We start from the raw sequence: 12,760 nt of genomic DNA, 5'->3' as shown, positions 1-12,760 counted from the left end.
TAGCAAACCATCCCACCCACCCCAGCTTTTGTATTACTGTCAACGCCTGACCACATCAGCAAAGGGTAAAGGAACACACTGGAAGGCATCTCTTCTCTGGCTTGGTGTAGGTTTGGTAGTTGACACCCTCCGAGGACTCTCAAAGCCCAGCGTGTAGACGGGAATGTGTGCAAACTTCTTAGAAGGCATCTTCATCTACAACACACAGAGGGAGAGGTGGACCCCCCCGACAGACACACCCATCAACAGCCGCGTGCTCTGGGCCTGCATGACACCCTGGCAATGTCTGATGTGGGCTCTCTGAAGGCATGTGCCCACCCCTGCTTGTTACCCACACCCAACCACAACTTCTGCCCATCTAGACAGGTACTTGCACCACACACGGTCTAGCATCATGTCCTATATGCAGTAAATTCTTCATGTCAAAGAGGTAGAGGTTTCTCAGTGGTGAAATAATAAAAAGGAGTGAAGATCATAGTGGTCACTCTTCCTCTGCAGCAGGCCCTTGTTTCTAGGCTGAGGTGTACCGGGATGATATAGTTCCAAATGTGATTATGTTTCTGTATCTATACACCTGCATGTACACAGACACCGCAAGAACCTTTCCAAAAACATTCAAGGAAATTGTGTCAGAATGTAGGACTTTTAGAGGAGAAGTGAAGGGTTTTCTTTTCAGCCTGCTAACATGGAATGTTAAAAAGAACATTAAAAAAAAAAACACAAACACCTACAAGGGTCTTTAAAAACCACATAGTCTTGGAGTGCCTGGGTGGCTCAGTTGGTTAAGGGCCTGACTCTTGATTTTGGCTCAGGTAATGATCTCAGGATTGTGGGATCAAGCCCCACATCCCACTCTGTGCTCAGTGGGTTGTCTGCTTAAAATCCTCTCTCTCCCACTGTAAAAAATAATAATAAAAATAAAAACTATACAGTCTTAGAAAGTATAGGAATGGGTTGCTTGTGGAGGAAGGAGATGGACAAGGTGGCTCATCTGTGTGTGACCAGCTTGTAGGAGACAGAACCTCTGTCCCCCCTCAGCTCCCTGCTCTGCCCCTCCTGACAAGCCAGGTCAGTCACAGGACACCTCAGACCCCAGATGATCCTTACCTTTATGCTACAGGAAGTGCAGACAGCCCTGGAAGGGAAAGAGGAAGGGCAGCAGGGTCAGCTGGGAAGAGGCCACAGAGGAACAGGTCCTGCCAGTCAAACTGTCCCTGCCCTCTGCTTGATCCCCAGTTACTTCAGTATTTATTTTATTCCCAAATCTTGCTTTTCTTTTTAATTAGCTGTACATCTCAAGTATTTCTGCCCCTCACAGCTCTTTCTGTGGACCATTTAGTCTGGGGAGTTTCATGCCCTCTATACCTGTGTGAGCCCAACACTCCCAATCAGAGCCAGAGGGGCCACTCTGTTTTAAGCAGTGATTAACATCTTTTTATTCTCCATTCCTGATTTCAAAAATGAACACGTTCTTGTAAAAACCCTGATATTAAAAAAAAACCCTGATATTAAGAAAACTGCAATAGAGACCCAAGAGTCCTGCCGTGTAAAGCCCATCCTCAGAGGCAATCCCTGCAGACCCGTTTCCCACCTCCAGATCTCTCTAAGTGTGACTGACAAAGATACACATTTACACATAAAATAAAAATAAATGAAATGGGGTATGATATGTACTATTCTATAAAGGTAAAGGTAAAGGTAAATCTGTCAGGGGACAAATTGTCCAAATCCATTTTTTTTTATTTTTGCCAAATCCATTTTTTAAAACAAGGGACGATGTCATCTTGCATGAACATTTCATTTTATTTTATTTTTTAAAGATTTTATTTATTTACTCATGAAAGACACAGAGAGAGAGGCAGAGACACAGGCAGAGAGAGAAACAGGCTCCATGCAGGGAGACTGACATGGGACTCATCCTGGGTCTCCAGGATCACACCCTGGGCTGAAGGTGGCCCTAAACCGCTGAGCCACCCGGGCTGCCCTTGCAAGGATATTTTTATACTTGGTTTGCCATCTAGAACCGTCTAGGTTAATTTTATTTTATTTTTTTTAATTTTTATTTATTTATGATAGTCACACACAGAGAGAGAGAGAGAGAGAGAGAGAGGCAGAGACACAGGCAGAGGGAGAAGCAGGCTCCATGCACCGGGAGCCCGACATGGGATTCAATCCCGGGTCTCCAGGATCGCGCCCTGGGCCAAAGGCAGGCACCAAACCACTGCGCCACCCAGGGATCCCTAGGTTAATTTTATTTCACTGTGGTCAGGGAACTTACTTTCCATGACTTGAGTCCTTCTACATTTATGAGACTTGTTTAATGACCCAGAATATGGTCTATGTTAGAAATGTTCTGTGTGTAATTGAGAAGGAGTACTTAATGCTGAGGCTGAGTGTAGTGTTCTATGAATGTCAGATCAAATTGGTTGGTAGTGTTCAAGTCTTCTATATCCTTAATATTTTTCTGTCTACAAGTTTTATCAGTTGTTGAGAGAAAACTATTGACTCTAATTATAACAATGGATTTATCTATTTTTCCTTACAACTATATCAGATTCTTACTCCTTGTATTTTTTACTTCTGTTGTTAGGTATGTCAAGTGTTTAGAAGTTTCTTTCCTCCAATAATGTTATGACAGAAATGCCTCTATCTCTGGTCATATTCTTTGCCATCTACATTGAAATTAATACATCATCTATCTTTTGACTAGTATTGGCATGGCGTATCTTCTCCATTCTCCTAACCAATCAGTGTCTCTTTATGTCAAGTACATGTGTTGCAGGCAGCAAATAGTCTTGCTTTCATAATTCAGTCTGGGACACTACCTTCTAGTCCTCTTGTTCAGGCCTTTTACAGTTAACTATGACACGGCGGGGTTGAGGACTGTCATTCTGCTTTTTGTTTTCTTTTTGCCCTATGTGTTCTTTGTTCCCTTTTCCTTTTTCTGTCTTCTGTATTAATCAACTTTTTTTTTTTTATGATTGCATGCTATTCCTCTGCTTTGTTATTATAGTGGTTGCTTTCAGACTTATACTGTACTTCTGTAACAGTAACAGTTACTTCTGTAACTTCTGCCTACTGTCTTCAGGTAGAGTTTAAGAAACCTCCAACAGCACACTTCTGATCCCCTCCTTGGCCTGAATGCAATGCCATTGTTATGATAGCTTTTACTTATAGATAGGTTATAAATCCTCTAATACACTGCTGTTAAATTTTTGGCATGCCTAGTAATCATTTATTGGATACCAGATACTGAATTTCACTCTGTTGGTACTGGATCTTGATTTACCTTATAAAGAGTTATAAGAAAATAACCTTTTATGTTAGTAATTGCTACTTCTGGTGCTATTTCTTTGCATAGATTCAGGTTTCCAGCTGGAGTCATTTTCCTTCTCTGTGAAGGACCTCATTGAACATTTGTTTTAGTGTGGGTCTACTGTGAAGAGTTCTTTTGGTTTTTGTATTTCTGGAGATGTTTTTACTTTTTGTCTTTGTTTTTGAAGCATATTCTTACTGGGTATTGGATTCTAGATTGACAGTTTTTCAGTCCTTCAAAAATGCTCTTCTTGTTCACGTTATTTCAGTGAGAAGCCTGCAACCACTCTTGTCTGTCGTCTATATGTCTTTATTTGCTGGCTGATTTTAAGAATTTCTCTTGGGGCACCTGCATGGTGCAGTACGTTAAGCATCTAGTCTCTCTCTCTCTTTTTTTTATTTTAAAGATATATTTATTCATGAGAGACACAGAGAAAGAGGCAGAGACGAAGGCAGAGGGAGAAACAGACTCCCTGCAAGGAGCCTGATATGGGACTTGATCCCAGGACCCCAGGATCATGCCCTGAGCCGAAGGCAGATGCTCAACCATTGAGCCACCCAGGTGCCCCAACATCTAACTCTTGATTTTGGCTCAGGCCATGGTCTCAGGGTCATGGGATCGAGCCCCACGCTGGGGTCCGTGCTCAGCAGGGAGCCTGCTTGTCCCTCTCCTTCTGCTCTTCCCCTTGCTCTCTGTCAAATAAATAAATAAAATCTTAAAAGAAAAGAGAATTTCTCTTTGTTATGATTTTGATCAATTTGATTAATAGGTGCTTTGGTATAACTGTACTCAGATTCCTTTTGCTTGGGATTGAGTTTCTTGTGAGTGTATATTTTTCATCAAATTTGAAACACATTTTTAACTATAATACTTTTTCTGTCCTCTCTCCTTTTCCTTGGGAAGCTTTAATTACATCTGTATTAGACTTAACATTATCTGACAGCTCACTGACACCATTTAATTTTTTAAGTTATTTTTTCTCTCAGTGTTTTCACTTTAGATAGTTTCTATTGCTTTGTCTCTGAGTCCACTAATCTTTTTCTTCCATACATTATTCTGAATGTTCAATCTGCCGATAATCTCATCCACTGTAGTTCCAAATATTCATCCAAATATCCTTGTTTTCATGTCTAGAAGTTTGTGTCTTCTCCAAATCTTTCTTGCCTGTAACTTTTTGAACATATGAAATGCAGTTCAAGGGATGCCTGGGTGGCTCAGTGGTTGAGCATCTGCCTTTGGCTCAGGGCATGATCCTGGGACCCGGGATCAAATCCCATATATCAGGCTTCTTGTGGGAAGCCTGCTTCTCCCTCTGCCTGTGTCTCTGCCTCTGTCTCTCTGTGTGTGTCTCTGGTGAATTAATAAAAAAAACTTAAAAAAAAATGCAGTTCAAACCTTGTAATGTCTGTATCTACTAATTCTAACATCTGTGTCAGTTCTGGGTGATTTTGATAGATATTTCTGCCATGGATTGTGTTTTCTTGCTTTTTGGCATGCCTGTTACCCCATCTTTGCTGAAAGTGGGAGCCCCTTAGCTATTAAAACTAAATAAAAAATTAAAATCATGTTCCATAGTTGCACTAGGCCATGACACATGATAGAACATCCCCACAAGGACAGGAAGTTCTACTGGACAGTGCTGGCTCAGAGACTCTTACCTCCTCCTCCCATGTTAATTCACAGCCAGGGTGCTTACAGAGGCTCACCTCTTGCAAAAGAGACAGGTGGGTGGCCAAGAGAACAGCGGGAACTTGGTTCGGCAGCAGCAGCAAATCTGTAAGAAAAGACCCAGATTAGTTAGTTCTGCATGGTGAAGAAGCCACCTGGGATTCAGGCCAGCTTACCTTCCCCTTCTTCAGACTGCTGACAAGCTCCTTGTCCTGCAGGAACTTCTCCATCTCAGCCTTCACCAGCACGCGGCGCACATCCATCACCTCCTCCACAGTCAGAGCAAGGCTCTCCACAGGGTGGCTGAACTCCTGGGGACGGAAGGGTCAAGGGGTGGGTGCTCCTCAGGCCTTAAGGAATGAGGCTACTTGGGAGTCTATCCACAAGCTTCTCTCTTCTCTGAGGACTCTGGAGTGCATGGCCTCAGACTATCCAAGCCTAGCAACCTCCTAAAACACCCCATTCTTCAGCTCCTCTATCCCTGGGAGCCACATAGGCTTCTCATGACTTCTCTCATGGAATCCTACAACAGCAAGCAAGGTTTCTTGGGACCTGGCCCCAGCCCATGGATGACCACATCCCCTCCAGCTACCCCACCAGTGTTCACAGTGCTCTCCAGACTCCAACCTTGTCCCTCACCTGCACACAATACCACAGCCAATCAGAATCAGCCAGGGTCTCCTGTCCCACATCTTCTCTTCTTGCTACCCTTCACAAAGGTCTCTCCTCCCTGGCAGCGGAAGGCCCTAGGCACCTCCTGCCTGTGTTGGCCCATCTCTAGGTGGCACGTGTCCTACCTCCACAACCGCCTACCTCTTTAGGCCGCCATGGTGAGTATACCTTGTTCTGCCTTTCCCTCCATGGAGGTTAGTGTGGAGCTCGACCTCTCAAATCCAGCTCCTCTCCTAGAAAGTGGAGTTGTATTCCAGCTCCATTGAGATAACACATAAAGCCCTTAGCACAATACCCGACACCCCAAATTTAAAATGTTAGCTTGGGGCAGCCTAGGTGGCTCAGTGGTTTAGCACCGCCTTCAGCCCAGGGCCTGATCCTGGGGTCCCAGGATCGAGTCCCGCATTAGGCTCCCTGCATGGAGCCTGCTTCTCCCTCTGCCTGTGTCTCTGCCTCTCTCTCTCTGTGTCTCTCATGAATAAATAAACAAAATATTAAAAAAAAAAAAGAAGCAGCAGCAGAAGTGAGCCTTCCTCTTTCCCAGTTGCCCCTGAGTTATGTGGAGGCTCACATACACCCAAAATTCAGCTTCACCCACATTCCAGCACTATGGCCAAGGAAGGTATTGCTGCTGGAGGTGTTATGGACATTAATACTGCTTCCCAAGAGGGGCTGGGGACCACCCTCATCCATAGTGGCTCAGCACGTGGAATTTGTGAAGCTGCCACAGCCTTAGACACTAGCCAAACCCATCACTGTGCACTTGTATCACTCAACTGTGATGAGCCTGCATGTTAAGTTGGTGGGGGTGCTTTGTGCTGATCACAAAGTCAACCTAATTAATAGGTTGATGACAATGAGAAATTAGGGAGATGAGGGGCCTCTATAAAACTGACAGGGAAAACCCCATAAAGTGGTTGGTTGTGTGTGGTGGTTAAGGGCTAGGACAAAGAGGCTGAAGATGTCATCGAGGAATACTTCAAACGCGAGAAAAGAAAAAGTAAAAAATTTGGTTCTGGTTCCTCACCGAAGTGGAGGGGGGAGCCTTAGTTCTCCTCCCCTGAGAATGTACTTAGTGACTCAATTGTAATGAACAGATTAAAGTGGAAATAACAAGGAGTCACTTCTGAGACTTGGTGTCTCTCAGACCATGAGCCCTGGGGGAGCCTGATGCCACTTCCTAAGAACACTCAAGAGCCCTGGGGCAGTCCATGTGAGAAGCCACATTCCAGTGTAACCCCCAAGGTCTGAGCCACCTCTGGATTCCTGACCCTCAAACTGTGAGATAATAAAAATTTATTTTTTGCACTTTTAAGTTTTGGGATAATTTTTTTTTTGGGGGGGGGGGATAATTTTTAATGCAGCAATAGCTAACACATGATTTAGTGGGAATATCATTACTAATACTGCCTTACATTTGCATAGCACTTTTCAAAGCATTTTAACATCTGTTCTCATTTGAGCCTCTTGACAAATTTCAAGGAAAGGGCAATGATACCACCAGTGACCTCCGGATGCCCTGTGTTCACCAGGCTCTGCACCACTGTCATCCCTTTGATGACATCATACCCCAAGGCTCAGATCCAATACCAGCAGCTGTCAGCCCTTCACAATTCCACTTCAGACAACAAAACTCACAGCTGAGGAAGGTAAGCAGTGCAGGAGCAGAGTCGAGGTCTTGGCCCTATAAGGTGCTCTGTCACAGCTCACTGCCTTCAGACGTGGGGCTCCAGCTTCTCATCGGCCTTAACCCTCAGAGACAGAAGCAAGAACTTCCCATGCCCGCTGTCCCCTTAGGAAGGTCCTGTTTTGACTGGGGGCTGCAGTGTTCAGAAGGCCCAAAAGGTAACAGCACCACTGGCACTGTGGTATTGTGCGCAGATTTGGTGGCTCTAGAGCAGACCTAGCCACACTGTCTAAAGGAGCTATCCCAATCCTGCTAGGCCTTGTCCCGGGGAGATGCCCCATCCAGTCACCATGGACAACAAGGCCTCTGTCACTCACCAGCCACAGGTGATTGGTGTCTGGGGCCGCAGAAGCTGCTGGCTTGTCCTCTGCTGAGTCTAGGTCACTGGGTGGTAGGGAGCTGGGGTCAGGCTGGGCTTGGACTCTCACAGGGAAGGAACCTGAGGCAAGAGCACAGAAGCCCTATGAAGACAACCCAGCAGAAACTGTGGTGTGGGAGGGCTGTGCCCAGGAGTGATGGAAAGGCTGGCCCGGCAGTGGGGAAGCAGGACAGGTAGACAGCATGTCAACCACACAAGGGGCAGGTATGTGCGGTGGGCCCCATATTTGATCCCTGTTAATGGGCCAATGCTTGGAGTCCCATAGCAGCCAACAGTGAAAGCAGATGGTGCTTGTCTCCCAGGAAGACTGCATCCTTCTAAAGAATCACTCAATGCCCTTCAGCAGAAAGGGACGGAGAAGAAAGAGGCAGATTCATTTCCACCACAGGGGATCTGAGTCCTAAGGTGAGTTGTAGGGGGACAGTGAGGTATGGAACTGGCCTGGCCTGGTCTGGACCTCTTCACTCCAGAAAGTGAGTCAGCTACTGAATGGGACCTCGCTGAAAGTGGCAAGAAAGCATGGCTCAAGGTAGCCCTGAGGGCAGAGAGGGTGGCCTGGACATGTCTGATAGGAAGTGGTAGGGGAGGGGGCAGATGACAACCCCATGTCCTGTCAGCACCTGGGGAGCACAGCCCTTACAGCAGTGGGACTAATGCATGCCATATGGCCAGTTGTTTTGACCTTTGTGCTGAACAACAGGGAAAGCAGCTGATGACAAGTCAGGTTCTAGAGTGGTAAGTGTTGCATAGTCCATCTGGTTCATTGCAGACATGTTTTAATTGACAGGGGAAAAAAAAAAACCCTAGAAAGATCTGTCAATCACCTTACCCATCCATCTATTTGTTTATCCACCTGCTTATCCACCCATCATCCAACCATCCATCTACTCATCATCTATCTATTCATCCATCCATCCATCCACCCATCACCCATCTTACATCCACCCATTATCCATCCATCAGTCATCTATCCTTCTATCATTCATCTATCCACCCATAATCCATCTATAATCCACCTATCCATCCATTCATCTATCCTTCTATCATCCATCCACCATCCATCTATACACCCATCATCCGTCAATCCATCCTCCATCTGCCCATTTTTCTTTTCATATCCAATATATTAATAGTAATTATCTCTCAATACTAGAATCTGAAGTTTTTAAAAAGTATTTTACAAAAATGTGGATTACTAATTTAATAAGAATGTTTTAAAGTGTAAAAAGTGGAGGATGCTGGGGATCCTTGGGTGGCTCAGTGGTTTAGTGCCTGCCTTTGGCCCAGGGCGCAGTCCTGGAGACCCGGGATCGAGTCCCGCGTTGGGCTCCCGGCATGGAGCCTGCTTCTCCGTCTTCCTGTGTCTCTGCCTCTCTCTCTCTCTCTCTGTGTCTATCATGAATAAATAAATAAATCTTAAAAAAAAAAAAGTGGAGGATGCCTGCCTGAGGCAATAAGATAAGTCTGGGTTTGACCTTTAAACATCCTTCGTGCAGACGTGAGCTCCCTGTGCCCTCTGGGAGCTACCTGCTCAGGAAGACAGGACATGGTGCCCACACATGACACAGTCAAGGGAGGAGGGGGTGAGAGGCATCACTTGCCTTGTTCCTGGGTGCTTGACCTCCAGGAATGCACACTGCCTGCACGGGGCCGGGATGATTCCAACCCTCCTTGGGGCTGAGTGGCTGGCTGCAGGCTAGAGGCCACTTCACTCCGTAGCTGGACCAGGTCATGCTCTGAGAAAGAGCGGTCCCGTTTCAGTGTCACCTCCCCACACGGAGATTCTTCCTCCTGTGGACACACCAGACTCAGCCCTGATCACCCGGCATGCCAGCACCTCCTGTCTGTCCCTGGACTGGCAGGGGGCTGCTGCTGGGCCCACTGACACCATGGGGCCATCCTCTACCCACTGCCCAGCCTGACTATCCTCTAGACAGTGGAAGGCAAGGACCTCAAAAACCAAACCCTTCCCTGAGGCCTGTGGAAAGTCCTAGAGATGACAGGTCTGGTGTCAGGTGCAGCCCACTGAGATAGCTACCACCCCTGGTTTCCCTGGGCTCTAAGGGCAGTGATGACATGATTGGCGGGGGGGGGGGGGGGGGGGAATCACACTGAGACACATTGGCTTTTCACATAAGCCAGGGGGCTGCTTAGCTTCCCAAGTCCAATGATGGAGCATGTACATTCCAGCCCTTTTTGTGCTATGGGAATAGGTGGCCCAAGGTCACTGTTACAGTCACCTGTCTGAGCCACCAAATGGGGAAGTGTTCCCAAGTCCCACCATGTTTGGTCTCAGGGCAGACCCAGCCCCACAGCAGGACACCAGCTCCAAAGAAAAGTGCTGCCCTCAGCCCTGAGCAGTGGATGTCCACAGCTGAATGCTAAACACTGGCTTTACTCAGCCCTTCTCAGTTGCCCCTCCTCCTCCTCCCTGGCCTCTTTCCAGGAACCCATGGGCTCTGACCTCAGATGTGTTCATCTCCTCCATCTCAGCCAAGGTGGGTGCCTTGAGCAAGACCCGGGGCCGTGGGCGCTGACTGTTGTTCCCGGCATCCGTGATGGACAGGTTGATGCAGGAAGTGGATTTGGAATCCCCAGAACAGGCATTGAGGATGCAGGGCAGAGAGCCAAACCCTGGTGGAGGCAGAGAGGTGGGGCAGGACAGGAAAGTGAGGAGGTGGGGACGGAGCAGGAAGGGAGAAGTGATGGAGGGAAGGTGGGCGGGGGGAGGGGTTCTATGCTCACCCCGGCCACCCCAGCATTGGCCTCCCACTGGGCGCAGCCTCCGCTCCTGCTTGATCTCCTCCAGGATCTTCTCATGCAGGGTCCTCTGCTTTTGAGGTAAGGGGCGAAGCCTTCTCTCTGAGACCTGGAGGGAGTATGGCAGCTCCAGGAAGGAAGGGCAGTGGGGCTGTGTCATGGACACACTGGAGTGGGGAGGAACCCTGCTGGCACAGCCAGGCCTGTCAGGAGCTGGCACACCGGGGGCAGACTAGAAGGTGACCTGTGTACTGCCGGGGCCCCCAGGTCCATCTCAGAATCTACCTTCCAGCTACCTCCACTGGTAGAGATGCCACTCTGCCCTTGGGGAGAGAAGGCCAAGAGTGGGGGCCCCACATAGCTGGTACCTGTTTCAGTGGAGGGCGGGAGCGGATGAAGTCCAGGATGAGTTCATGGGCATCCTTCTTCACCCTGGGAGGGATGTCTCCATCGACCTGTAGGGGAGGATGGGAGGCAGCCAAGGCTGAGGGCAGGAGCTGGGCTGGTCCTCACACCATCCTTCCCTGCAGGGGCTGCATGGCAGGGACAAGGCAGCTATGACACAACCACTAGCTTCCCTACATCTCAGGTCCTTCCTGTGGAAATGAAGGTCAGTGGCACCCCTCTCACTCACTTGTTCTAAGAACGAAATGAACTCACACATTTAACATTTGCAAAGTGAAGCCAGTACCCAGAAGGCCTATGTGAGCATAAAATGAGACAATCCCACAATTTCAGCTCCTGCTACTGGTCCTCCCAGAATCCTCCACGCATCCTTTCTGTCTGCCCTTGTCACACTGCATCCCTGATGTCACACCACGTCCCTGGTGTCACACCCCGCCCTTCATGTCACACCACGTCCCTGATGTCATGCTGCATCCCTGGTGTCACACTGCATCCCTCATGTCACACTCCATTCCTGGTGTCACACCATGTCCCTCATGTCATACCATGTCCTTCATGTCACACTGTGTCAAGTGAGCCAGGTGAATCAGGGCCATATCTGCCTGTGCACATCTGAAAACCCAGCTCAGTGGCCACACACAGAGCGGGGGCTCCAGAACCACCAGTGAGCAGAAGGCTCGGAGGCAGGCTCCTCCCCCTACCAGCTCACCATGACCTTGCGTAGCTTGTAGTTCCTGGCACGGATGTCCTGCATCAGCATCTCAAAAGGAGTGAGCTGGAACTCGGTGGGCAAGGGGTTAAATTCCTGCTCCTGAACTTTCTTGAGCTTCACTCCATGGCGGAGCTCCCTCATGAGCTGGACCCAGAGTCGGGCCTGGGGCCCCAAGAAGACAAAAAAGGCCCTTAGACCCAGCAGGGTTCCCAAAGGCCCTGGCACAAACCCCAGGTTGGGGGGCTGCACCCTGTGTCCCAGGTTAGGAGAGAAGCCATGTCTTACCCAGTCTGTGTGTCCTAGGTTGTCAAGCTCTGCCAGGGGCTTCTCTGCTTGCAGCTCATCCTCCCGGAGCTTCTGCAGCATCTGTTGGTCCAGGAGAAGGTAAGAGAATGAGAGTCATGGGGAAATGGGTCCCTGCTGGTCTGTCCATCTGGGGACATTTCCCCAACACATTGGCTACTATTCCACCAGCTAAAAAGGGATGAGTGGGCATTTCTGACCAAGGCTTGGGCTCAGAAAGATCTAAGGAAACAACTCCATTAGTCTTGGAACCATGTGGGATACTTTGTGTCCCATCAAGTATCTGGCAGCTCCTCCTGGTTGAGGGCAGGGGTGAGAGCATGACACCCACCTAGCACCCATACGGAACCTCCTGTACCCTTCTCTCAGATGACTTACACAACCCAGAGAGGGGATACAGGGGGAAGCCCTCTGTCATCTGTGAAGAGCTCCCAGTCTTTCTTCAGACCCAGCTCTCCAGGTGCTTCCTCAGGAATACCTCAGCCTCTTTGCCCAGGGCACATGCACACCCACCCTCTTAGAATACCCATGCTTGCTTCTTGACACATGATCCCCGTGGCAGTTTTACATTTATCTGCTTCTCTGATTACTGTCTGGACTACTGGCTCCATGAAGCCAGAACCATGTATATGTTTCTGTTTTTTTCTCACTTGAGTACTCCTGGCTTCTAGCACAACATGACAGATGCTAGGTCTCAAACAATGGTTGAATGAATGAATAAATGAATGAATGCATGGGTGGGTGGATGGGTAGATGGATGAGTTACACAGCAAGTCCTGGGAAACAGACACAGGTTTGTAGTTCTTGAAGGAGAGAAAATGCTGTCATCATGGTGAGGGCCAAAGAGAACACCAAGGA

At 48.2% G+C, this 12,760-nt stretch overlaps 1 protein-coding gene and 1 pseudogene across 1 annotated transcript in view; one reads left to right on the top strand and one right to left on the bottom strand.

Moving 5' to 3' along the window:
- SPIRE2 (spire type actin nucleation factor 2) overlaps positions 1 to 12,760 on the bottom strand; it is a 32,596-nt gene that overhangs the window by 1,236 nt on the left and 18,600 nt on the right. The window contains exons 4-14 of the mRNA XM_055306702.1: positions 11,885 to 11,965; positions 11,597 to 11,761; positions 10,851 to 10,937; positions 10,468 to 10,591; positions 10,187 to 10,356; positions 9,324 to 9,513; positions 7,661 to 7,782; positions 5,161 to 5,295; positions 5,023 to 5,090; positions 1,108 to 1,135; positions 80 to 195 (exon numbers count right to left, since the gene is read on the bottom strand). Of these exons, the coding sequence (XP_055162677.1) occupies positions 80 to 195; positions 1,108 to 1,135; positions 5,023 to 5,090; positions 5,161 to 5,295; positions 7,661 to 7,782; positions 9,324 to 9,513; positions 10,187 to 10,356; positions 10,468 to 10,591; positions 10,851 to 10,937; positions 11,597 to 11,761; positions 11,885 to 11,965 (1,286 nt within the window). The remainder of the gene's footprint in view (positions 1 to 79; positions 196 to 1,107; positions 1,136 to 5,022; positions 5,091 to 5,160; positions 5,296 to 7,660; positions 7,783 to 9,323; positions 9,514 to 10,186; positions 10,357 to 10,467; positions 10,592 to 10,850; positions 10,938 to 11,596; positions 11,762 to 11,884; positions 11,966 to 12,760) is intronic.
- LOC129497675 (40S ribosomal protein S12-like) lies at positions 5,305 to 7,654 on the top strand (annotated as a pseudogene).

The sequence above is a fragment of the Nyctereutes procyonoides genome, unplaced genomic scaffold (genome assembly GCF_905146905.1).
Source record: "Nyctereutes procyonoides isolate TBG_1078 unplaced genomic scaffold, NYPRO_anot_genome, whole genome shotgun sequence".
Classification (NCBI taxonomy): domain Eukaryota; kingdom Metazoa; phylum Chordata; class Mammalia; order Carnivora; family Canidae; genus Nyctereutes; species Nyctereutes procyonoides.
Note: the sequence above shows the minus strand (reverse complement) of the source record. Positions and strands in the feature narration are given on the sequence as shown.